The sequence below is a fragment of the Nothoprocta perdicaria genome, unplaced genomic scaffold, assembly GCF_003342845.1.
Source record: "Nothoprocta perdicaria isolate Ctin4 unplaced genomic scaffold, notPer1 scaffold_98, whole genome shotgun sequence".
In the NCBI taxonomy this organism is placed as follows: domain Eukaryota; kingdom Metazoa; phylum Chordata; class Aves; order Tinamiformes; family Tinamidae; genus Nothoprocta; species Nothoprocta perdicaria.
Genome location: NW_020456287.1, coordinates 2224475 through 2250540, shown reverse-complemented (window position 1 = coordinate 2250540; position 26066 = coordinate 2224475). Strand labels below are relative to the sequence as shown.

At 36.0% G+C, this 26066-nt stretch overlaps 1 protein-coding gene across 1 annotated transcript in view; it reads left to right on the top strand.

Moving 5' to 3' along the window:
* The window catches only part of COG6 (component of oligomeric golgi complex 6), a 54566-nt gene extending 30871 nt beyond the window's left edge, over positions 1-23695 (top strand). The window contains exons 11-18 of the mRNA XM_026053335.1: positions 968-1059; positions 1864-1981; positions 10748-10879; positions 11424-11591; positions 13520-13627; positions 15219-15272; positions 17310-17389; positions 21450-23695. Of these exons, the coding sequence (XP_025909120.1) occupies positions 968-1059; positions 1864-1981; positions 10748-10879; positions 11424-11591; positions 13520-13627; positions 15219-15272; positions 17310-17389; positions 21450-21597 (900 nt within the window). The 3' untranslated portion in view covers positions 21598-23695. The remainder of the gene's footprint in view (positions 1-967; positions 1060-1863; positions 1982-10747; positions 10880-11423; positions 11592-13519; positions 13628-15218; positions 15273-17309; positions 17390-21449) is intronic.
* The last annotated feature ends 2371 nt before the right edge of the window (positions 23696-26066 follow it).

The following is a 26066-nucleotide window of genomic DNA, read 5'->3' as shown; positions in this document are numbered from 1 at the left end:
TTCGTGCATTGAGCTTTGCAAATAAAAGCCAGAAATTGCTCTGCGTTTCCAAGCTAGTTAAAGAGGAAGAGGACTGAGGGAGCATAGTCTTAGCTTAACTCTGCCGCAGGCCCCAGTGAGAAGGCACCGCTGTGGCTTGTGCCACACTGAGAGCAGACGGGTGGCAGGGGACATGAGCTGGTGGCTGGTGCTCTGTGTTGCCCTTGCACACACAGGCAGGTGCAGGAACAAGTCAGGGACTTCATGAGTGCCCAACGACTGACCTTGGGACAGCTTTTTATGAGTTGGTTGAGACTGTCCAAACCACGGAGACCAGACATCAACTGTCCAAGTATAGAGAAAGTCCGTGCTGCTTTAGTGTGCATAGGCAGCATCTCCTGGCTGAGCTAAAAGGTCAATGTAGCTACTATTTAATTATAAATATACCTACTTACAAACTAGTAGCAGTTAAGTAACAGCTCTTTTGAGAAAAGAAGAGACTCATCCAGAGGAAGCTTAGTCTTTTGGACAAAATACCCACTACTTGGGATGTCCTGAATTGTTGCGTGATACTAATCATCAGCTGCTGTAGTTTAGGGATTTGGCGGCCGTTCTTGCTGTCCAGTGCTGGGGAGGAGTCCACTGTGTGCTGATATTAATCCATTAAATGATCTCACTATTTTGAAATTTTCCATAACAAGTTGCAACAAAATTTTGTAGGGAAATGTGATTTATTTTTTTATTATTATTTTTTAATACACCTGCTTGTTTTTGTTTGGATATTTGGCTGCAGAAAGGTCTGGTTCAAGAAGAATGTTGTAAATTAACTTCACACTGTCAACTGGTAAATTTAGTTCTGGTTAAATTTATTTCTCACATATTAACCTCATATCACATAAAAAAAACACAGAGGTTGGCTTTTAGAATGTATGACCTGGAGGATATTTATCTTTTTTTTTTTTTAGTTATTATTGTTATTATTATGCAGGTTAGGATTGAGCAGGTGATTGTTGCTGAACCAGGAGCAGTTTTACTCTATAAGATTTCTAATCTTCTCAAGTTCTACCACCATACAATCAGGTATGCCAAATTTAAAAATATGTTAAGGATGTCATTTTTTTAGTAAATAGGTATAAAGACTAATACACTTTAAAACACTTCTTTATTGCTTTAGTGCTTTGTGCTGTAGAATCCAAGAGAAATGTGCATGATATCAAGCAGATACTATTTTTCAGTTGACATTCCTCAATTCATATGACCTCTACTCTTTAATATAACATGAACAGGGAACAGAAAATGTGTTTTTATTTATCTGTCATTATTTGAAGCTTAGAATCACTTTTCCTTTAGACAAGATAGATTCAAGATAAGCGTGTAACCTTGTAATGTGGTTTAAGGTTTATGAAGTATTGGTGCTAAGTATACTGGGAATAATAAAGCATGAATTCTTGTACTTATGGAAATACCTAGTATCACGAGGAAGTGCATTTCCCTAGAGGACAGTAAGACAGAATAAAGCCCTTTTTTTAAATAATCTGTATTTGCTTTAGCAGAAGTAGAGGTACAGAGTAACAAAACAAAAGAACACTAAATATTAGAAAGTTATGTATTATATCAAAAATTTTAAGTTCTAGATAGACTGTTCTTAAAAGTAATATCTAATTGTTTTGTGACTTAGTTGATAAAGTTTGTTTTCTGTCACTCTGTCATATTAATTACAAATTAATTTCTCAGAGGGACGATATAGAGAAGGGTTGTGTATGATGATTTGTTGTACATGTTCAATTTTGAACAAATTGTATTTGAAACTGTATAAAGTATCTGAGTCTGTCCCCTGCACTCTGTGACTTTGTATTAATGAAATACTCTTAATTTTGATTCCAGTGGTATTGTAGGGAACAATGCAGCCACACTGCTAACAACAATTGAAGAAATGCATTTGCTGAGCAAGAAGATATTCTTTAACAGCCTGAGTCTTCATGCAAGTAAACTAATGGACAAGGTTTGTTTCAAAATCATACAGCTTTCATATTTCAAACAAATACTTTTATATGTCTTTGACTTGCAGGATTATTACATTATTACATGCAGAATTGTTTTATACTTTGATTTTTCCTAAAATTGGCCTTTTGTGGTTTCTGTAGATGTTATGGAACTACCTATTCCTTTGCACAGGTATATTTGATTTGTATATTTGATTCCTTTGTATATTTTAATTCTTGTAGAAATTTTATTTATGTGATAACTTTCTAATTCTTTGCTACCGCATACGGCTAAAAAACTTTCATAAGCACTATGTGTTTACAGATCAGCAGAGCAACAGATTTTTATAATCTCTATGCCAAACAAACAAAAAATCCCTGAGTGCAGTATAGCAAAGTCAATTGATGGAGCTAGATGGTCTCTGTTAATGCAGAAGCAGATCTATAGCTAATTGCTCATGTACATAATCCCTTTCTTGGAATGCAGTAAACTGTATAAGAACAGAATTTTTGCTCTTCTGTTTTTTATGCGGTTTCCCACATGAACATTGCTGTTCGGCAAACAGTTAGGCTAGAAGTCCCTTTCCATTTCTTAGAGATCATTTTTTTCATCCAGCATCCCACTCTGAGATGTGAAGAGTATGGTAAGTCCTTAAACCAAGAGGAGGTGCCTTTCTTTATTCCAAGTTACTGCATAACTTGAGTTCACCAAGAAGCCTACACCATGATGTTTGATTGTTTGTTTTATTTTTTTCCAGTGTGTGAAAGTTAAAAAAAAAAAAAAAAAAGTTTTTGTAAATGAATTTCTAAATCGTTTGCACTTTACATACAAGAAAAAACATGAGGTCCTTTGTACGTGCTGAACTCTCTATTTCTCTCAATATGTCTTTCTGAGTCTGGTGCTCGGAAAGAGTACTGTTGTTCTGTGATCCCAAGATGTTTTTTTCATTCTCTATGGTTTTACTCTGATCCTATTTTCCTGTCTTTCTAGAGTGGCTGAAGACTTTCTCAATGGAACAGTTATTCCTCCTGTGCTTCCATTCCTCTAAATTCCAGTGACTTCTTTCAGTGGCTTTATGACCCTCATTATGTGACTCGTTTGATTGCTGCCATTTACAGTCCCTAATGAGAAAGCCCACTTAATGCCTTCAGATTGTATTCATGGGCTGTTTTCGTTTGAAAGCAGTATTCTGCTGCTAATGCTGAGTTTATAAAATCTAAAGGGAAAGCACTATATGATTTTTACCAAAAATAAACCAGTACAGTTTATGGCTCCTGTAGGCATATGTTGCCTACATATTAATTCTTAAAAACATTTTCCCTCTAATACCTAACCTTTCGTGTTTGTGTACTTTGCTCTATTTATGAAGAGAAATCAGTGATGGAGTTTATGAAAGATACATGGCTAATCTTTACTCGAAAAAAATGGTATGAAAAAGTGCTGCACAAAGAAGTTACTTGACTTACAGCTGTAAGTCAGCTCTGTACCAAAAGCTCTCTATGTCTTTTTTTCTGTGCTTATTCCAGTTTGCTAGTATCTTCTTCTATGTTTTATACTGCATTCATCCTTCTCTGCCCTTATTCATCTTTATTCTGCACCTTTATTCAAACAGGATCCAGCATAATTTTTCTACACATACAACTCCAAACTTTTTACCTTTGTTTTTGGTGACACCTGTTTTCAACTTGGAGATGAGATTATAATTAATAAGGAGAAGCAGGAATGATGAAACAATTGTGATCCCCCAGTTAATATTATGTGTTCTTTGTGTCTTCGCTATGGGGAGATCGTATAATCCATTTTGACCATTCTGTCTGCCTACCTCAGTCCTGAGCATGGTTGTAGCTGGCCATGTAGGCACTGCCATTGCTTTTTAATGGAGTTTAATTTGGTTTCGCTGACCTTAAATAAAGGTGGTGATTGCAGAGCCATCTGCAATGACACTTTTCTAAAAGGTATTCAGAATAATGAGTGGTGGACCAAGCCTGTTAGGTAACGTACAAAGATCATACTGTTGTTATTCCTCATAAGCACGTTTTATAAATTAAATTTGAAACACTAACAAGAGTATTATTTTACTTTATATATATGCCCTGCAAAGATCTTTCTGCAGGAGATAATTGAGGTCAAAAGCTTAAAGAGATTGAGAAGAGGATTAGATGTGTGAGTAATGAAGGCATCCAAATCTATTAATCTGTATGCTTCAGGAATTAACCATTAGGTAACTCTGTGGGTGAGAAGGAATTTTACTAGGCTGATGGGTAATTCTTGCAACAGAGTTTTAGACAGTCCTTTGAAGCATCTCATTTTTCTTTTTGTGAGGGAACTGCTAAATTGAGAGATAATGTATTCTCATGCCTAAAATTAATTTTACTTCAAAAAATACAATGCAGTAGGCTGAATTATATTCTAAGAAACATAAAGATATAATAAACATATAACATCTTTATTTTTATGCAAATTTAATTTTTATTTTGTAATGCATATTAAAATACAAATAACCAGTTTATCTGCTTTCTTATTTCTTCATTAATTTAGCAGGGAATTTCATGATGCTTCTGCATTGTGTGGAATCTAAAGGTTGCCCTTTATTATTCTTTTTTTTAAAAAACATGTTGTAGATCTAAAGTGCATATGTGTATAAATAGGATTCTTTTCACATCTCAACCTTTCTACCATTTTTGCCAACGATGCAGTGCAACTATTTTCGAAAGTATTTTGATTTTTCAGAGATGTGTAAAGCACTGGAAAACAAACCCTCGTGCTTGTAATATGCAATTATGAAAGCTTTGTTGTTGATCTCTTGCTGTGCACACAGATACTTGAGAACGCTTCCTTGTCAAATTAGTAGTATACTGATCACTTTGGACAGTCTGGATATGATGATTTTCCTTATTTCTAGGTCCTTGCTTATGTATTGCTTGTTAAAGGTTTTCTAAACCTGTCTTAAAGAATGTGAGCTATGTATTACTTCGCTTAAAATATAATAAAGCAATTTAAATATGAAATAGATTAGCAGTACATGTGTGTGGGGGGGTTATTCATATAATCTACATCCCTTTTGTTGAGATCTTTAGAAGAGGTGAATTTAGCCTGTGTGAGTTAGACACTCTGATTGTATCCCCTCAGTATCATCAGTTGTTACTGATAATCTAGTAATTATAAGCAAGAAATTTTGAATGGAAAACAATTCTTAGTTTTTTTTCCTAATCTATGTGAATTCACATCTGTTGTGGTGTCCTTCCTGAGCAGAGAAAGCTAGGAATATTTTAGACAGGACTAAATATGCTAACTGCTCAACAAAACTTAGTTTGGATTTAGAAGAACAGAAGGATAAAGATTTGAGTTTGATTTCCCCATAACCACAGTTAGCATTTGGGAACCACTCTACCAGTTTGGTAGATTATTGGTTGTCCTGTGTTGAGCATTGCCTTCAAGCTTCCTGGGATTTTTCCCAAGAGAAAAATCCTCATGGGAAACGGAGACTTCCTTTTGTTCTTTCAGAGATAAGAAGGAGCTTCATGTTCAAATCTATTTTGAGATGTCACATCTTTTATTAGGCAAAGATTGTCACAGGCATGGAGTTGTATGAATTTTTAGATTTCTTTAGGCCTGCAGTCTCCTCTTTTGGCAGTCAAGTCATCAGTAAATGATGCAGGGAAATCTTTAATTACTTTAGATTACTTATTGGCTTGCTCAGAAGCCCTTTTCTATGAATGACTTTTTAATTATATCAGGAAACCTCGAGCATTCCAGCTGTCATCTGAAACATGGTGCTCATCAGTCCTCAGAACTTCACTTTGTTCAGCCTGAGAATCCCTCCTCTGTTTTCACTCGCGTGTCTCCAGCTCCTTCCTGAGGATCTGAAATCTTTGTCATGTGTTTATTCAGCATCCTGCCTAAGAATAAATTTATTCTTACTAAAAGAAAGGCAGCGCTCAAGGTAGTCTCTATGTCTCCCATAGTGATCAAAACCTGTGGTAAAGCTTAGTGGCAGAGTCATTGCAAAGCCCCTTTTCAGGGGTTAAAATGCCATTCACTGCTTTGAGACTCTCAGGTGCTCAGAGAGCTCAGCTCTGATGGCCCTGACGTAGAAGCTGCACGTCCAGGCACTTCTCCTGCCTTGCTGAACAGGCCTTGCATCAGCCGTACTGCAAGCTGTCTCTCCTCTCTGTTGCTGTACGGGCTCCTATGCTTCAAAGGCAGTGTTCAACAGTCCTTCCAGTGTGTTGGGTTACCAGATTTCTAGACCTGGTAATAATTAGTTTAGCTGATTCATTCTTATACAGGACACCTTTCTTGCTTAACCAGAAAGTTTGGCCCATATTTGTACCCATTCTGAATAATCTTGTTTATATTTCTTTCATGCTTTCTTGGACCCTGAACAGCCATGCTGGTAAAGCACTTTAGAATATATATTCAGTGTTTAAGTGTCTTATATGTTTCCTTTGACTGTGTGCTAATAGATCAAATGTTTAGGGTTTGGAGATTCTTGTGTGTTCCTTAGGTGGATCTCTGAACTGTTTGTATCGAGGGCACAACACATATGAAAGGGCACAGGAGAAGGTAATCCAAGGATAGCATCAGAATTGACTGTATGCTTGTAAATAGGGTTGTTCTGGTACAGATTACTGTTGTACAGATGATAAATAAATTAATAAAGTGCTAAACGAAAATAATGCCTAAAAAATGGATAGTGTTCTGTTGAAGCCAGAAGCAAAATTGAAAGTACCTAATGTGTTGGAGTGGGTGAGCTCCTCTCACTGTTCTCTCAGCTTGAACAAATGGCTGTGCAGAATCACAAGTCTTTTGAGGAGGCATTTTAGCCACTGTTGGACGAACCTGTGCCAGTGTCTTTTACTGGAGCAAGGACTACACTAAAATGGTAGGACTTTTCAGGCAGACTTATGTTCTGCATGTTTCACTAGTACTCTAGAAGGATTGCTAAGTGAAAGAATAAAACTTTGAAGTTTGGAATAGAAGGTATCTAATTCTAAATGGAATAGAAGGTATCATGAGGCTCTATGAGCTGTTAGAAGGTCATTCATAGAGTGCCATAAATCGGGTTTGGGGGATTGTTGTTCCTTAATACTGTGCTTTTAGAATAGATGCATATAAACTGAATTTGGCGATCACATTGTGTGTATAGTTTTAAAGTGGGAAGATTGAAGAATTAAATGGGAAGAACTGTAAACCTGCTAAACGCCCCGATAATTTGGCTGATGTCAAAATACAACTTCTTAGGTTTTGTGGGAACCAGCTACTGAACCAGTGTAGTCATACAGGTTAATGTTATGCTTTGCTTTATCCACATGGATCCTCTCAAAACTGAGAAGATTTTTTTCCGTTTCCTTCTGTTTTCCAGGTCCAATGTAAAAATAGCTGAAAAGTGTTTCATTAGGCATTCTACTTGTGAACCCCTGCTGATCTCTGTGGGATCCTAATGGGGCTCAAGGAGCTTAGGCAGCTTCTCTCAAGCTTCCCTTCTTATACTGCTGTTGTCTTACTGTAGCAGAAGTGGTCTCAATCTGTAGAGTGAACTTTGTGATAGGCACATACCAGCTGTAACCGCCAGGATGAATTATCCAGATAGCTTTTCCCAAGATCTCACCTCTTTAGTGCTTTTTTTCCACCTCCTTGTCAATGAACTTATTTAAAAACAGCATTAAAAGTTGATTAGGGCCTTCAGAAAGCTGTCAGCCTCTTTTTTATCACTCTGCCCTGTACTTTTAAAAGGAATGTTTTAAAATTAGTCTCTTGTTTTATATAACTTTAAAACTTCATAATCTTATAAAGTTGTTTTGCTCCATTTCGGTCCTTACTAGAACTTACTGTATTTGATAGAAACTAGAGTTGTGTATGATTTCTTTTTTCTATGTAGCCCACCTCATAAATGCAAGAGAGAGGCTGTTAATTAACATATACTCTCTTCTTGATTCTGCCTGATTCTTGATTATCTGATTCTTGATACTGCCTCTTTTTTTGTCCACGCTTTTGCTGTGTGTTAACTTCTCCAAAATGTTGTTTGAGCTACTTTCTCTCATAGGCACATAAACCTGCATTAACTGTACACTGATATGCAAAACTTTGCAATTTAGAGCTTAAGAGCTTAAATGATGATGTAATAAATTCTTCTAAAATATTTTTATTTTAGGAGAATTTGTTTCTGTTTTCCATATTTGATTTTAAAAACAAAGATTTGGGAGCTTTGGGGAACATCTGGTTGACCTTGGTTTGCCACAACTGAAAAACATAGGTTATAACTTAACAGTGTCTATGACTAGGCACTGAGTATTATCTCAACAGGATTGAATCGCTAAGAGAACTTTTCTGAGAATCTTTTAGTCAGAAAAGAGCTTCTATCTGGCTTGCTTCTGAAGTAGTTACTTCAAAAATAGAAATCAGCATGCATGTCAAATCTTCTGAACTGATGCCATTTGGAAATAGGGAACTTTTATAACATGCTATTTGGAAATAGCATCAGTTATAATATTTTAGTGAATATAACATATTCAGGGGATTTTTTGTTTTTATTTGAAATAACAATTTAGTTCTCATGAATTGATGTTCGTGGATATCTCTATAAATTGAGATACATTTGTTTTTTCAATTTTTGGTCTTTTTTTTCTTCCTAAAATAACTTTTCTTCCTATATGGATGCCCAAAAGGGAATATTAAGTTTGTTTTAACTTCGCTTTGGCTACTCATAGTAATTTTACTGCTGCTTTTCCTTTACTGACGTAGTCAGGAATTTTTAGCTAGCCTCAAGTGAAATCCAGTGATCTTAACCTTTTTTTTCCTTGCAGTGTTTTCTTTTTCCACAATGTTGTTCCCATCTAGACAACGGTGAATTTTAAGAGAACAGAGTAAATAAGAAATGAAGCTAATTTAGATGCTTCTGTCATTTATTTGAGAGGCAAAAGTTCTGTGCAAAGAAGTCTGAAATTACCTTTGCTGTGATCTGTGTGTGTGTTGGAAGCGAAAACCCCATCAGCCTCTAGTCTCAAATTAATGCCAAAATATCCCTGAACACGGTCCAGTTCAGGTCTGAGAACAGTGTGTTCAGGGCACAATCAATACCCCTAATAAAAAACAAGAGTAAACAGGAAGTCACTCTCTGCTGTAAATTTCAGTAAACTTTGGTACTAATCAGCACTAGGTAAGTGTCTTTTCTGAATTACTCTTTCTTCATTACAAGAAGAATATTCTTTTTAAACTTCAAAAACTAATTAGGCTGAACAACAACTGTTCTCTGTACTTACTGCTTTAATTTTCCATTAGTTCCCTGAATTCAGTGTGATATCTCTTAGAAGTGAGCATGGTAAAAAACTTTGTATCCAGAAGAATGCATTAAATTTCTTTTTTTTTTTTTCATCTGGCAACAATATCTGAACATTTGCAGCATCTTGGGAGTTTTCTAAATGTGCAAAGTGTGAAAGCTAGATCAGGCTCAAGGGAGGGTTCAGTATCTTCTTTCTCTAGCAGCAAGTTCTTCAGGTACAGATGCATTTAATGGTGCCTCTGGAAGGCTGCCCTGAGGTGATGTCTGTCATCCTGCATCTTCTTTGGCCATTAGTCTCTGCCTCTTTAATCTGTTCCTCTCCTTCCCTCACCTTCCATGGGAAACTTATTTCATTTATTATGCTATTAATGAGCAATTGTTATTCTGGAAGGTATGGAACATACTCCCTGTGATATGGGGGTCCATCTAAGGCCGCCTTCTTTCCTGATTGATCTGGAGTCAGAAGGTAGTCCCAAGGCATGGCAATCTCAGCTCTTCCTTATCTCTTCTGGAGAGAGATTTTTGCCTTGAGGTGCCCGCATTCCCTGTATTCCCCAGGGTCTCCTTGCTCCTGCATGATGCAGCCAGATCTATAACAGACTTGGCACAAGCAGGAGACAGAGGAAGGAGGGGAAGGAAGGAACTGAGACCACACGGCTTGATTCTGGTAGGGGACTGTTGACAACTGGAAGACAGTTTGGGACTACGTTGAGAAGGAGAAGCATCAGCTACATTTGAACTAAAGTGTTTTTTGGGAAAAAATATGCCAGGTTACATATTATATAAAGATTTTGCAAATGATACAGTGGCTATTTGTCTGTTACAAAGAAAGTCTAAAATATGTAATTCTCTGTTAAAAATAGAACAGGCATTTAGTCCAATTCAGGTACTTTGCAGCCTGACTCAGAAAGTCATGTTATTTTTTCCTGTGAACTTTGCAAACTTTTTTTTTAGTGTCTGATTCTTATTTTTCATTTTTGAGATAGGCCTTCATTCCAGTTCATGCATAATCATCACAGCCTGTATGGGTGTACTTAGGCTGGTTAGTTTGTACCCAGATACCTTGTGCACCAGTGACTGAAGATACAGCCTTGCTACCAGTGGAGACTGTCACGTGTGTGTTAGACTGCAGTAGCAGTTAAACACTGGGGTGTGTAAGGGAGGTCCTGCTCAAGGTGGACTCGGTGGTGCCAGGCAACATAGGAGTTGTTTGGCAGCTAATTAACAAGTATGTCAGGCTCTCTAGATTGTAAAATCAGTCCAAGTGGAAAGAGGAATTCAGTTTGACTTGCCTGTCAAACTGATGGGATGAATGGGATGATTTTGCTTAAAGTTGCAGGCAGTCATCACCAGAAAAATACTGGACCTCCAGTGTCAGAAGCTGAAGCCCTTCCCTAAAATGTGTGACTTCACTATTAGCTGCCAGTATGTGTGTTACTAGAGTGCATGTTGTTGCTGTAAATTGAATAAAGAAAAAAAACCCATCTCTTCTTGTTCCTTTAGGTTGAACTGCCCCCTCCAGACCTTGGCCCCAGCGCTGCGCTGAATCAAACACTGAACCTGCTGCGGGAGATTCTGGCGTCTCACGACTCATCTGTGGTTCCTTTGGATGCCCGTCAAGCTGACTTTGTGCAGGTATAAGGATGTCTGGCAGCTCTTTTCTTTCCTTGTTATTTATTGATTTATTTTGTTAGTCTTGATACAGAAAAGATGAGTGAAACATAAAGCTTTTTTATCTGATGCCATTTTGGACTCTTTTCCCAATCCTCCATTTTTAACAGGAATAAGAGGGTGACTACCAAAGCAGATAATTGCAGTACAGTATGGAGTGCAAGTCTAGCACAGTATCTAAATTCTATTATCCAATTACTACTACATTAAGCAAATATTCCCTTAAGATTGCACAATTGCCAGTTAACCTAATGTGGGTTACTCTTCCTTCTGCTGGGTTGGAATCTGCTCCTTTCAGGTTTTTACACTTCAGCCATTACTATGGTAGCCAATCACCTGCTGAGAAGTCCAGTAGAAAACTGCTTTCTCAGTTGGAAATTCTCATTTTTCTTTATTCTGCTTTGGGGAATAAATACATGATAGAGAGTGAATGAGCTTAGAAGCCTAGTATGGCACTTTTCCTAAGTCGCATTTCCTTTCCCCTTTTCTGTGTGTTTTTCCATTTTAGGTTCTGTCCTGTGTGCTAGATCCATTACTACAGATGTGTACTATGTCTGCCAGTAGTTTAGGCACAGCAGATATGGCAACCTTCATGGTAAATTCACTCTATATGATGAAGACGACTTTGGCTCTCTTCGAGTTCACTGACAAACGTCTAGAAATGTTACAGTTTCAGGTAAGCATTAACAGTCCAAATAGAAAATGATTTTTTTTCCTGATTTTTCAGATATTAGCTGTGAAGTGAGCATACTTGAAATGTTCACTTGGCCTCAGATTCAAGAAGCTATTAGGATAAGAGATGTCCTTATCTGGTATTGGCTGCCATCTCTGTTATCAGAGCTGTTGGGGCACAGCATGTTTTATGCTCTGTGTCTTTAAACAGTTAAAGACAACTGATAAGAAGATTGTTTTTGTTGTTGTTTTTAGTTGCAGATAAATGCAAATCAGAGAAAATTTCTGTTATCCAAATCATTGTAATATTCCTCCGCAAACTATATGAGATGAAGAAAATTAAAGTTGAAAATTAAGTCAAACGACTGACTATTCCATTATAAGAGGATATTAATATAAGAATATAGCATAAATCAACTTACTGCTTCATCTCTCACTTCTTCCTTTACTTCATTTGTTTATTGGCTTCACTTAACATACCAGGATAATAGTTCAGATTTGCTGCTGTTTTGAAATTGAAATGCAGTTTATAAACCATTGACTTAGGAATACTTAGGCACTGCCCATTTGTAGGTTTGTTACATAGAACATTTCTGTAACGCAGCTCAGGAGAACTTTTGAAGTTGGAGAACTTGAAAGAAGGTCACATCTTCTTATTGGAAGGTGATACCAGCTACTCCTAATTAGAATTTCTTGCACCCTTTAGCTCTGACACAAAAAAGATCCCCCCCACCAATTGTCTTTACGGGGTCTCAAATTTCCAGTATGGTAGCTTTTTTTTTTTTTTTATCCTTGTAGTAAATGCTGCAATTTATTTATTCTGAAAGGAAGCAGTACAACTGAAGATTGTATGTTTTAACACCATTTGCTTTTGTCAGCCATTATGTAAATACAGGAGTAAAGTGAAAAAAATCTTAAGATGGTACATAAGTAGGTTATTAAGGTGAAGTTAGAATAGCGTGTTTAATAAGAATGACATTCTTCATAGAAAGAAAACCTGACGTTTTAAATTAAAAAAGAAAAAGATACGTTTTTTCTAAAGAGTTTCAGGAAGTGGAATGTGAACTGTAAAATATCAGGTGTGTAACTCTTGCTACCATTTGATAAATTACAAATTGTTTCTCTTGATTGAGACGGAGAAATTAAACAAATGTGAGATAGTTATAAAAAGTATATGAAGTATATGGAGTAATAATATTCTTTTTGAGAATACTTGAAGGAGATTGCTGCAGCTGTGACTTGGTTTACTGATTTCTCTGCAAAGTAGAGGTTATGCTAAGAATTTAAAATATATTTATGAATAGGATTAGAGATACTTTCTGTTATAAAAGATATTTTTATAGGAAGAGAAGCAAAATTCATAGCTGTAATTTCATTTTCCATTTTGGGCAGATTCTTTCAATTGAAGTGGTTTTTTTTTTTTTTTTTAATCGTGCCTGTCATTGAATTTAAAGCTCATGGTTTCGTTTGGATTTTGTTTTCCTCAAGAAAGATTGTTCATGGCAAAACTGCCATACTGCTTCCAATAAGATTTGGTTGATACTTTTATCACATATTTTCAGTGAATAAATGAACAAAATAGCAATGTACCAGTGAACAAAGTACTAGAAAAAAATGATAAGTCAATTTGTAAGATTAGAACTTTGTTATTTTTAATTTTTAGTGCTGTTGATTTTAAAAGTGCAAAATTTATTCTCTTGTTAGGTATCGTAAGTGTTAACTTTGTTGTTGTTTCTCATAATTTGAAATACATTAATAAATGACAGAAATAATTGTGCTGTATGTATTTATGGTATATCCTTGGGCAATCATTTTCCTTTTCATGGTTTTTGCTTTCTAAGATGATAGCTACACCTAATCTTTAACTCTGTAAATTTTTCTATTTAAAATTTACGTGCAAGTTTTATAAATGTCTTATGCTCAAAATTTCAGATTGAAGCTCATTTAGATACACTCATAAATGAACAAGCTTCCTACGTGTTAACGAGAGCTGGTCTAAGCTACATATACAACACAGTGCAGCAACATAAACCACAACAGGTAAGCTGATACAATATATATGTTCCAGAGCTACTGCATGCATGCCAACTATACAAATTTTGGCAGTAGGTTTTTGAAAAATACGTTTCTGTGAAAGCAAAAACTCAGTAATACTCGATGATTTTTATTTTATTTTATTTTATTTTATTTTATTTTATTTTATTTTATTTTATTTTATTTTATTTTATTTTATTTTATTTTATTTTATTTTCATATGGACTACCATCCAAAGGCACCTTGCAATTAATGTTGCCCTACATTATACATAGAACAAGCCAAGCAGGTTAGGAATATTTCAGTCTTTCTGTGCAACTGATCTGAGCACAATCAGCAGGTGCTGTCTATCACAGGCACTCTCCACCTGCTCCACATCACTGTATAGCTGGTTAATATATCTTAAAATGTTTCTGAATAAAGTTGACTTTAAAACCCAAGCAGTGAATATGTGTAACATATTGATGACGCCTGGAACATACCAGACATCTTCAGGTCTTTTTGATAACATATCTTAACACTATGCACCAAGCAGATTCCATGGATGCATGAGACAATTACTGCTTCTTCTTTTCTTTTCTGTAGAAAATTGGCAGATTAATGTTAATAAGAAATTATATATCTTTTTTTCTATGAATTTATTCATTGCAATGACTATTTTAGAAAAGGAGATTATGAAAGTGATTAGAAGATTTTTTTAGAATAAGTTTAAAAGTAGAATTCAGTGCTTCTGCACCTTTTTTGTCAACCTTCACCTATGACTGTGTCCTTTCATGACCATAAAATTAATCTGACTAAAGTGAAAAAATGTTTCCGAAAAAAAAAAAAAAAATCTGTTGGAAAGCTTTGTGTTTTTTTTTCTTCACCCAACATTTTTACATAAATTGCTCAAACTCGACAGAGATTATTAAAGAGAACTATTTAAATGGATTAGTTATTTGATTACAAATTGCACTTGGTTTTCTAGTCATGCATCTATCTCCTATTCTAAAAACAATTTCAAATTCTGATGTAAATCAGGGCTGATTGCAGATTGTTTAATAGAATGAGGGTAGTAGTATTTTCATTCAGATCTGTCAAGCTGCCTGGCTGCTAGGATGAGGCTGTTCCAGGATTTACTCTGGGGTTAGACAGAGACCATGTGTGCTCCATAAGGCCATGTAGGCAATTCTTTTTTTTTTTTTTTTTTGCAAGTAGACTGTTTTTTCAGGATTCAGGAGTAGATGACCTAGAAAGAAGTTGCTCTCTGTAATTGCACAGTATTAAAGACATGTGAACAACTTTGCAGTTCAGTTAGTGTCCCAGACTTTGTGGAAGGCTTTTTTTTTTTTTTTCTTGATCTTGTCAGTTAATAGTAAAGAAGAAAGAAAAGGATAGGAAATGATACATGAAGAACTCTGTACTGGCTATTTTTAATTTAGGGAAGTGGTGGAATACAAATGAACAGTTACAGCATTGCAGTATTGGTGCAGTGATTCAGTTTCTAAACATATAAAATTCTAGAGGTTTCCAGAGTAATGATACTGTAGAATTATTTCTTATCTTCTTCCATGTTTTAAGATGTTTAGGTTTTTTTTTTTCCTTTGATGATTCTTAGGGTCCACTTTCAAATTTACCAAGTCTAGACTCAGTATCCTTGAAGGCTGCAATGGTAAGCATTTTACAATTTCATATTTTGTCATTACAGTTTCATATTGTTGTGTTACTGCTGTGACATGGAAAAGAACAGTGCTAATTGTGTGACACAGTGGATACTCATCTAAATGGTTTAACTCTAATGGCACAACCAACTAACTGATCTTCCTCTTCAGTAACAGCTGAATTAAATATCTGGAAATACTTTCTTCATTTATAGTAGTTGGGCTGCTTCGAGTACTGAACATATATATATATAGATGTATAAATTATTTATGAGATGATAGTAATAGAGTATTAGTTTCTAAGACTTGAGAAACAGAACTTTACTTACACGAGTGTTGTCCCGTGAGTCACCCTTAACTGCTAAAAGCAGATACTTAGCTCTAATTAGTTTTAATCACGAAAATTTCTTTTTGCCTGTATGCTTTGAAATATAGGTCTGCTATCATTTATAATTTTAGTCCTAAGGCATTCACTTTATGCAAATAGCTCAATTAAAATTGGAAGATAGGTGCTGAATATATGCAACAAGTTTTTTTCTTTTTTTTCTTTAAAAGCTACAATATTTTTTAAAACAAATTAGCAGCTAATGTTTCTTTTCTAGTATACAGACTAATTTCCATTGAGATAGTAATCTCAAGAGTTCAGTAGCCAACAGTATATGAACTTCCACACTTCCTGTTAACCAAGTTTAGCTGTATTCTGAAAGCTTAACTGTAATTTCCTTTCCGGCAGGGGAAGGGAAGGGGAGATGGGGGGAGAAGGAGAAGAAGAAAGCTGTTTCTTTTTAGTTTCTTTTTTCTTTTAGTTTTTTGATTAATTCTGTTTTCATTTTCCTCATAATTTGTTTAATGTATACTTGTGTGAACACACTTTCACCAAGATGGAACCCAATATGCCACAATTAAACCCATGTAAATTCAGTCTAGACTGTCCAGGCCTCCCATTTTATACAGATTTCTTGGTCACTGATTTTTAAATTGCTCATATGTGCTCAGAAATGGTGTTCTAGTAAAGTCTTCAATTCTTCTCTCAGCTAAAACTCCATTTCATTCCCAATGTGGATAGACAACCCTAAAAACCTAAGTCATAAGAACTGTTAGTGACTTCATTGCCTACTTCGATCTGAATGGTGGTTGGACTTGGATTTTAAGTTTTATCAGCTTGAAAAGATGCGGCCTGGGAATCAGAGTAGAGCTTATGTTGCATGATCACATTGGCCATCTTGTGTCTTATTGAAACTGAGTTGGGTAATAAGGAATACAGGAACCCAGCTGGATGGAGTCCCAATTCCAGCACCAAACTGGGAATTCACTCCAGTGATCCCTGGCGTCATTGAACCATTGAATAAATTGGGATGGAAAGCCCCAAGTAGTCTCTCTGGGAAGTTAGTTTACTTCTCTCATTGACTTGTTGTTAGTTGCCTTGTCTAGTTGAGTGTTTCTAGAGATTTTCTGGATAATATACTCAATGTTTCACTATGCTGTTGGTGAGAATTTCCTTTAATATTGAATCAGAATTTACCTTAGTGTAAATTCTGTCAGTTGTTCCTCGTTTTCATGATGCACTTCGGGGAAGCATTGAGCTCCATCTTCTCTGTTATCACCTAATAGATAGCAGAAAACAATAAGGACATTCCTACATTCTTTTTCTTTTCCAAAACTACTACAGTCAAAGCACTTGTATTTTATACTGCGTTATACAGGGGGAGGAAGAGGCCCCATGATCTTGTTTCTCCCAATTTAAGTTCTCACAGGGTTATTAAGCGGTGCCCCTGGATTCTCAGAAGGAGTAATACTAGTTTGAGGAGGCTGAGTTGCTGTCTGAAGGCCAAGGTTTGGCTTGTTTGGCTATTAAGTTCTGCCTTTAATATTTTTTATTATGTTGAGTTCTATCCTAAATGTATAAAAACAGCAAATTCTTTCAAATAAGAAGGTGCGATTTTAATATAATCACTTTTCAGAGATCTGTATTCTTTTATCTGTCTCCATATACGAGCAAGATTTAATATGCTGTTCTCATACTCTCGTACTTCTTTTATGGCCCGTAGGCTCAGTTTGATCGCTATCTGTCTGCTCCAGATAGTCTATTAATGTCCCAGCTGAATTTCCTCCTGAGTGCCACTGTGAAGTAAGTATCTTAACTTTGAATTTCTGTTATGCTTGTATATAATCAGAAAGATGAATTTGATTAGTTTTTAGTGGATCACGATAGAGAATTCACGTTATCAGCTGTAATCACATTTGCATTGTCCTTCAGGTCACAATTCAATTTGTTTTGCCTGTCTGCTTTTTGAACAAGCTGTTAGGAATATGTAATTCTGTAACTTTCCGAAGTCGTTACTCCTCATTTAATGGACACTATCAAAATAAATTGCATTCATCTCTTTTGAACATGTTCTACTGTGTTGGGTTTTTTTNTCAACTTAGTTGTAAATTGCTTTAGAACTATTTTATAAGCCTTCCAAAGAGAGATGAAATAAGTAATTCTGCACTCGAGTTTTCTTTTGTCTCCTCTGCTAAATCAAGTCTAGAATTTTTCAACTTTGTTGTCTTCTACAGCAGAATATTGACATTCTTGTCTCATCAAGTATTGTGCTGAAATTACTTTTTGCTTTTCAAATAATACTTTTCAAAGCAGAAATCATTAAAAAAGTGGATTTGCTTATGTATAACTTCTCTTGTTTTGTGAGTATATTCTGAAACACAACAAATACAGGCCAACTGAACCCTAAGGCTAGGGAAGATGCTATGCATTTTAAATATGAATTGTATGAACTCATTTTGTAGTATTTAAATTCAGAAAATTATATGCTGCACTGATCAGAAAGTTTTCTTGACATTATTTTTCATGCTTCTGTGAGAAATACAAGTTACATAATGTGAAAAATTGTGACTAGTACATCATATTTTCACATAATTCTAGAGTGTTTGGAGTCTCATTATTACTCTCTATCATGCAGTGTCATAAGAAAGCATTTTTTCGCTGAGAGTGATTGAACACTAGAACAGGTTGCACAATGCATGCATCTCTTATCTGTCTGTGACTTGTATACTGTTTTCTAGATTCTCTGTATGTCAGTGTTCAGTCAGATGTTTGCACTTGGCACAAATATGTTGCTTTGATCTACTTGAGTAAAAGTTTCAGAAATACATGGGAATGGCCTGAGTAATAGGACAGACATCATCTGTGTAGGGAATTGGAAGTCCAAACACCAATTTCTTGTTTTCAGTTCTGTCACAAAGTCACAATTCTGGCACCATGTTAGATCAACCAGGTAAGCTGGCTCTTCAGAAGTGCTGAGTGCAACTTGTATAATAGTTGCGTGGTCTGCATATAATGATAGTCTGAAAATGAAGTCGTTAAACATTCTGCTATCTGAAGAAAGAAGATTGTTACTTTCTGAAGAGTTTTTCAGATGTGTAGTAATAACATAAGTGGTTATTTGGTGGCCTAGGCTTCTGAGTGTCTGAGTTGGGCATATGTAATTCTAAACTACATATTCTAACTGAAGTTCTCAGGACCAAATGTATAATGATCAAAATGGTCATTATTTGATCCTATTTTAGCATTTTTAAGATATTAAGGGGTTTTTTTTGGTTGGTTGGTTGGTTGTTTTTTCTTTTTCATTAAGTTGTTTAACTGATCAGTTAGAATTTGTAGCCTACTTGCTTTTAAAACTCCAGATCTTTCCTAGTTGAAGTTTCAAAGTCACCTATATTGAAAAACATACGAGCCCAGAAACCTGTTACTATTCTTAGCAGAGAAATATAAATGCTAGCATTAAGTTTATCTGCAAACCAGAGTCACTTTTAATATATTACTGAAGATCCATGATGCGAGCATGGTTCAACTTGCCTTAGCCTGGAGTCTGTCATTGAAGAAGTGACTGTGGCCTTACAAGATGTTTCTTCTCAGCTGTTCGTTGAATCTCTCTTCTGAGGTTCCTGTTCCCACAGCTCGGCCAGCAGAACAAGCTCTCTTGTATGGAAGTTTTTCTTCTATGCCAGTACCTATCAACCAGATGAGCTTAAAGAATAATGTAAATGAAGTATTTCCAATTCTACTTCTACATGTCAAGCTCTTAAGTCTGAATTTTAACTCTTTTCCTTAATGTAGGTCTATTTAAAAATCATCGTAACACTAAATGTATTTTGAAAGCCTCAATTTTTCACTGTTCACACAGAAGCAATTTTTTAGAGGTAGACTTTATGCTACCATGAAAAGTCAGGCACACAGTGAAATTACTTAGACTTAATAATTTCTTTCTGTCAGATGAGGTAAGATAAACTGGTTATGTATGCATTCATAGTCTTACCCCATTTATGAGGTTTTGAAACCTCTCTCATTGCAGTTTAAACTGAATTCGTGTTATCTTGCAACAATAGGTGAGTGGGGAACCTATATGAGGACAATTCCCGTAGCCACTACAGCTCCGCTGACACACAGTGATTTGTTAGTCTCCTGTGACTCAATGCTGTAGATCAGCTTCTTCACAGAATTAAAAATAAAAACTCTGTTAGTCCCTTAGGCATCAAATGGATAGTGTTAAACACAAGAAATCCCATTGAAGTTAATATTTGTTAGTGCGTGCTGTTGTCTTTCGAATTCCTTTGCTCATTTAAAAGGTTTTAAGCTATTTATATATATGGTTGTTGGTCTCATAAAGCTCTTTTCATTTGCATTGGATCACAGAAACTGAATGCTGGAAATAGTATTTTTAGAAAGTGCTGCATTTTGTGTTAGTGATAAATTGTATCATGTTGTTATGGCAACTGAAATCCTAATGTGATGATTAATGACACTGATATTATTTGATGGAGAGATGAGTTTGACGCTATTCAGCTCCCTGGAACATTTTAATAAACTTTTTCTTTTAGTTTAGTGGTATTCTATGTAATGGAGTTGGTAGCTTTATACAACTTCCGTTGTGCAGCGTTTTCCTAAAACATTTTCATGTTATGCAGCTTAGCGATTCGGGAGTGCGTTCACAGGCAGTTGTTTACCTGGAAACCTTCAGTGTATTTCCCTTAAAACAGTGTTTCTAGATTTGCTAATTGCAAGAATTCTAAGTAATGTAGAAATGCAGGCATTTGATTGTGTTTATCTGAGGGCTGGGTACTTGGCATTGGATTAAAATATAACTTTTGTCTCTTCTTTATCATATTTTCCATTTCTTAATATTTCCGAAAAGATAAAATTCTGCACAGTTGGTATTTGAGATTACATTATGTGTCAATTCCCACTCACTGTGCTCAGCAGCTGGCAAATTGAGCACTGGTTTTAGCAGATGCAGTTTTGGTGATTTTGTTTCTTTGCTGCTGTTACAGCTGAGTTGGAGTTTGTGGTACCTCCATTTCTCCTCATGGTCCATTTGCACAAGGTTGGCTGTGTAATGGTTGTAACTACTGCTTATGATAGATAAAAATGCATGTGCAACTGTAAGCATGTTACCATGGTGATAAAAACAAACTCATTCAACAAAGTAAAACAAAAACATTCGTTTGTCTTCGAAAAAAACATTTTCTCTAAATGTTAGCATCAGATCCCTGAACATCTTTGTTCATTTTGATCCTCAAGAGGAACAGGATACAGGCGTCATAGTATTGCTTGTCAAAGACCACAGTAACTTTCAAGTCTCTGACCATTATCACGTTCAGCTTTTCCTGATCCGTGACAGACTACGGAATCAGGTGGTGTCCAGATAATATGAATAGAATACGTTTGCTGGTGGATGAAAAGCCATAAATTTACAGGGGATAACCAACAGCCTCAGGAGGCAGAGACAGACCAGTAAGATTATCATCTGTTGAACAATGCAGGAGAGTACAGGTGAAAAAATACTATATGCAGATTAAATATTGTTCTTTTTCTATCCCTTGCCATTTTTTCATGATGGCAGAAATTCTTTCTTATCAAATTCTTTTTTATCAAAATCATATATATGAGCTTGCGAGTACAATGCAAAGAGAGGGAAAAGCCTTCTTTTATTGTAAAACTTTTAAGATATTTTCATTGTTGAATTAGAAGGACTTTTTAATAACTGACAGTTACTTACAGTGTCACTGTCAGTGACAGTGACATTTTTCCTTTTTTTTTTTTGCATTTATATTTTATATTTAATTTTTTGCAGGTAGTATAGTTAAACTTTTTAAAATTTGCAATTACATTTTTGTTTTGTTTCTTTTAGAGAGCAGATAATAAAACAGTCAACGGAACTGGTCTGCAGAGCTTACAGTGAGTTATATGCAGCTGTGATGAACCCCTCAAATGAATATAAGGATCCAGAAACCATCCTGCACAGAACTCCTCATCAAGTCCAGACATTACTTTCATAGTCTTGCTTCCCCCAGAATTACCAGAATTCGTCATACTGTGTTTGCTTGTATTGTATTTTTCTGTATTGAGTTTTGAATTATAACTATACAATTAGAATATGTAGGAATGCAATTCTGCTTAATCTGCTCGAGAGAAGTCTAGTCTTTCCTGTGTCTTGAATATTTCTGTAGGCCAGAAAATAGAGTATAAATTAAAACTTATTTTAATATGTTTCTGTAACAGACATGGGCCTTCACAATATGCAGTCTCTTTGAAAAAGGGAGTAAAGGAGAAAGAAGCTTTTGCCTTGCTGTACATAATCCTTTCAATTCTCTTATAACCTCATCATTATTTTTATTTGCTCCTTTCCCTGTTCATTCATTCTCTTGTTCTCAGCCTACCATCAATAAACACTGATCCTGTATAATTTCACTACAACTGATGTACTTTTGAATGTCTTGAGATACATTGGTTTTACAGCCTATAGATCATTTCAGAATAGTTGATGCTGTTTTTGAAATCCGACTGATGAAATCCGACTGAGACAGAATTTGTGTGCTTTTTGTGGGGTTTTTGATACGTTATCTGTGTTGCCAGTTCTGTTGCTTCCTGTAAGAAAAGGAAATACTTGAACTACTTGAATGTACATAATCTGGAATGTCATGTTTTAAGACATATTTTTATAATTTTCCTTTACTGTGATGGATTTTGTTTTAGAGCAGTTCCTCTGCAAGAATCTTTGTATCCATTGAAACTTGCAGGTGGAACTCTTAAGGTTGTGTCCAGTAACAGTGTAGGTTTGGAAGGCGATTTGCACAGCAGCCATTCCTCCTTCCCGTATATATCATCTTTTTGTTTGCCTGGGTTTTGTTTGTTTTCTTTTGTGGGTTTTTAATTTCTTTTTAGTACAGAAAAAGTTCAATTTCTTTAGAACAAACGTTTTCAGCTCATAAGATTTTAGTGGTTCACGTCTGCAGTGGTGCAAACGTAGCAGCCCTAAGTTGTTCTGGGGACTGTGTAGGAAAGCCAGGGTATGTAGCTGTGCCTGGCTCCGGGTAGGGAGCCACGAGTGAGGGGTTTGTTGCTTCCCTCCTTCGATATAAAGCTGAACATGCTCCCTCTGGAAACTAGAGAGAGAGCTGTAATTCGGGTGACCTTTCCTTCTAGTAAAGAGTAAATTGTGTAATAAATAGGACACTTGTTCTGTCGTGCCTCATGATAATTTTGCGTATTGAAGAAAACGTAGTCTGCTTTCAGGGAAGCCTTTTAATCCCCAAGATGTCAGGAAATAAAAGGTTAGCGTAAAGAGTTTGGTGGGGAGTGGTTTAAGAAGGATTTTGGAAAGTTCTTGGGAGAATCTTTTTTTCATTTTCTCTTGAGTTTTTCTATGAGTATTACACACTTATTACACACTTATTGCAGTTGTTGTTGCGTATTTATGTATGTTAAGGGAGAGATGAGCAGTCATTCATATTGAATCAGTTAAATTTAAGATAGATGTTTTTATTAATGATAATATATCCCATATAAAGTATATACTTAGTGGCAGCCAAAGCTGCAGTTTAGTGAATGTTTATGAAAGAGCAAGGAGTAGAGAGAAGCAGCAACAGAACATTTTCATCTCTTGAAAAACTCATTACACAAGTCATACTCAGTGCACTCAGAAACCAGCTTTGGTAGTAATACCACTCTAAAGCAGTATCTCCCTTTTTAATGGGCAAAATTTGTTGGCTTAATGTAAATAAGATTTGAAAGTTTAAGTGTCTCTTGCGTTCTTGGGTCAGATGTAATATTCCAATTTATGAAAGAATTTATGTTTGGACTTACTCCATGTAGAAACTCCAACTCCACTAGATAAAGAAATCAGGAAAGTTAGAAGAGCTCCAGTTATGCTTTCTAAGGCACTTTAAATGATTCAGACTTTGCATTAGTGTAGTGTATATATTTAGAAGGCTATTTTTTTTTGTCGTTTAATATGTTAACATTGCTTAATATGCTTAAAATTGTTATCTAGTATGTGAAAATTATATCACTTGTGAAAGGGTTATAGATTATCTTATTAATAACAAGCTCAAGAGAACTTTTACCTCAAAATACAAATGAACCTGTCTTCAGTAATGAGTCTATAGATTGCATGACAATTCAGAAAGTTATTTCTTGTCTTTAAGTCCATTTAGAGACTTATCCGTGACTTCATCTTCTCCTCTTAATAATAATACAAAAGCTATACAGGTTGTAACTTATGAAAATTAGAATCAGTCACTAATTTTGGTCTGTGCAATGGAAGTAAATGGCAAAGGGTCGCAGATGAGAAAATATGCCAATAAAAGCTTTCAATTTGCTCGTTTCTGTCTTCCGTGTTATTATTTCCTGTGCTTATGTCTGAGAGGAGTTAAGTAAAGGGCCTCTCTTTGCACGGAGCACTTTCCTGGGAGGTGGGAGAGGTCAGTTTTGGCCAAAGGAGTTTCTGTGGCATCTGCCTCGTTCCTGGAGAGCATCCTAACCTCTGGGCTGCTGCGTGCCTGAGGTGAGGCCGCTCTCTTGAACTGAGCAACTGTGCTTAAATTGCTGTGAAATACAGGAGACAAGTGATATATAAGCTAGGAAGAATTTGCCTTTGTGCTCCGTATAGGAGGCTCTTCTGAGGAGTGAAGTCTAGACCTTCTCGTTTGGATGTTCTTGCCAATGGAAGTATTGAGCCAACGTAAGCTACAGAGGTGAGTCTGGGGTAGATCCAAGGGGTGTTAGCCAGTACAACTGGCAATGCCTGTATGTTCAATTTTGTATATACAGTTTCTCCTTCCTTCTTTTTATAAATACACACACTACCATAAATAAGTAAATGAAAGTTGCTTAATTATAGCAATCACACAGAAGTCCAGCCACTGCTTTTTTTTTTTCCCAGTGTAGAATATGAGAAACTTAAGGGAGCTTGGAACGGTGATCCTACCTTTATTTTGCAGCATTTCTGAATTTCCCCTATTTTGTGATTCATGAGTATAGGCAGTATAGACCTTCATTCTGTTTCTTCATAGCCTCAGATGCAGTTATTTTTGTTAAAGTTTCTGAAATAAATGTTTAAAGTGGAAAATACTTTCAGAAACACGAAAGTTTTTCACTCATTTTTTAAAACTCTAGATGTTCTTTAATCCATTTTCTTGCCTTATTGAGTCACTTCCCAGTGAATACGAGGGGTAGGAAGGCTATAAAATTTTGAAAATGAAAGAAGGGGTTAAACTTATTTCCATGACTAAAATAACATCCTTGTTAGAAGCAGCGCAGACATGGGTGTAGGTTTGTTTGAAATCTATTGCCACTTGCGTGGAGGGAAAAAATCAGGAAAAGATCATTTGCTGCTGCTGAGGGCAGTAATCCAAAACAGGGCAAGGTAGGCAAATGTTTAAATAGTTGGGACAATTTTCAGAAGGAAGATTGGAAGAAACTGACAGTGGAAGTAAAAAGTATATGATGTAACTTAACTTTTTCACATAATGGCTTTACTACTTAAAATACTTCCAGTACCGTAATTTTTTCCAGGTCACAAATGAAACATCAAGAGAATCCTGCAGCTACTGCACCAAGTCAGTCTGCCTTTCGGATAATGGGGAGTATGATGAGATTCTCTGAGTCACACAGTGACACACGAAAATGAATTTGGAAGTATTCATTTATTATTTTTTTTTAAGGAAGTGAGTGTAACTTAAACTTTGGTATTTGTCCTGGTGGAGAGAAAATTCCATATTCCTCCATATAGAATGAAATGAACTAGATTTTCTTTGAGTTTTTGTTCCATTCAAAATGAAAACCCCAATTTTGGAGGGATGGAATGGATATGCATGTGACGCCCCACCCCCAGAGCTACATGTCTTCTTTTATTGAATAGCTCTAGCTCAGGAGCCTGAGTTCCTGGTGCATCTTGTGTTTCCATCAACTCGCCAAGAGAAGGGGCTGGAAGCTTGTATAGGCCAAAATAAAAGCAGAGGTCTCCCCAGCAGCCCACTGCATGAGTAACTGGCAGAAACCAGGTTGGCATTACCATAATCAAACTCCTCCCAAAAGTTTAATTCTAACCACTCTAAATCTGAATCTTCTTTTCAATTAATCTGAATGTTTCCAACCAGCTGTCGCTGCCATTTGTAGCATTCTTCCTAAAGACTTCCCTTCCTATCAGCTCAGATTCTGTTAAAAACGTGTCGCAGTTCTAGAGAGGATCTGGGCTCATCTTCCAGAGAAGCCAAGTGGAACGCAGCCAGGTTTCATAGGTGAGCGTGTGCTCCTATACTGAACTAGGCATTTGCTGCCCTTCTTTCCCTTGATTGCCAGGTTAGAGTTCATGTGGATATGTCTTCTCTAGCCCAGGGTATGCTGCTTACCAAACATTCAATACCTGGTGGCATCTCATTATGTAGAATTGGCTCCCCAATTTATCCACAATCATGGGTAGTGAGCAACTCAATGTAGAGACTGTGTGGGAAAAAACATGAAGTAA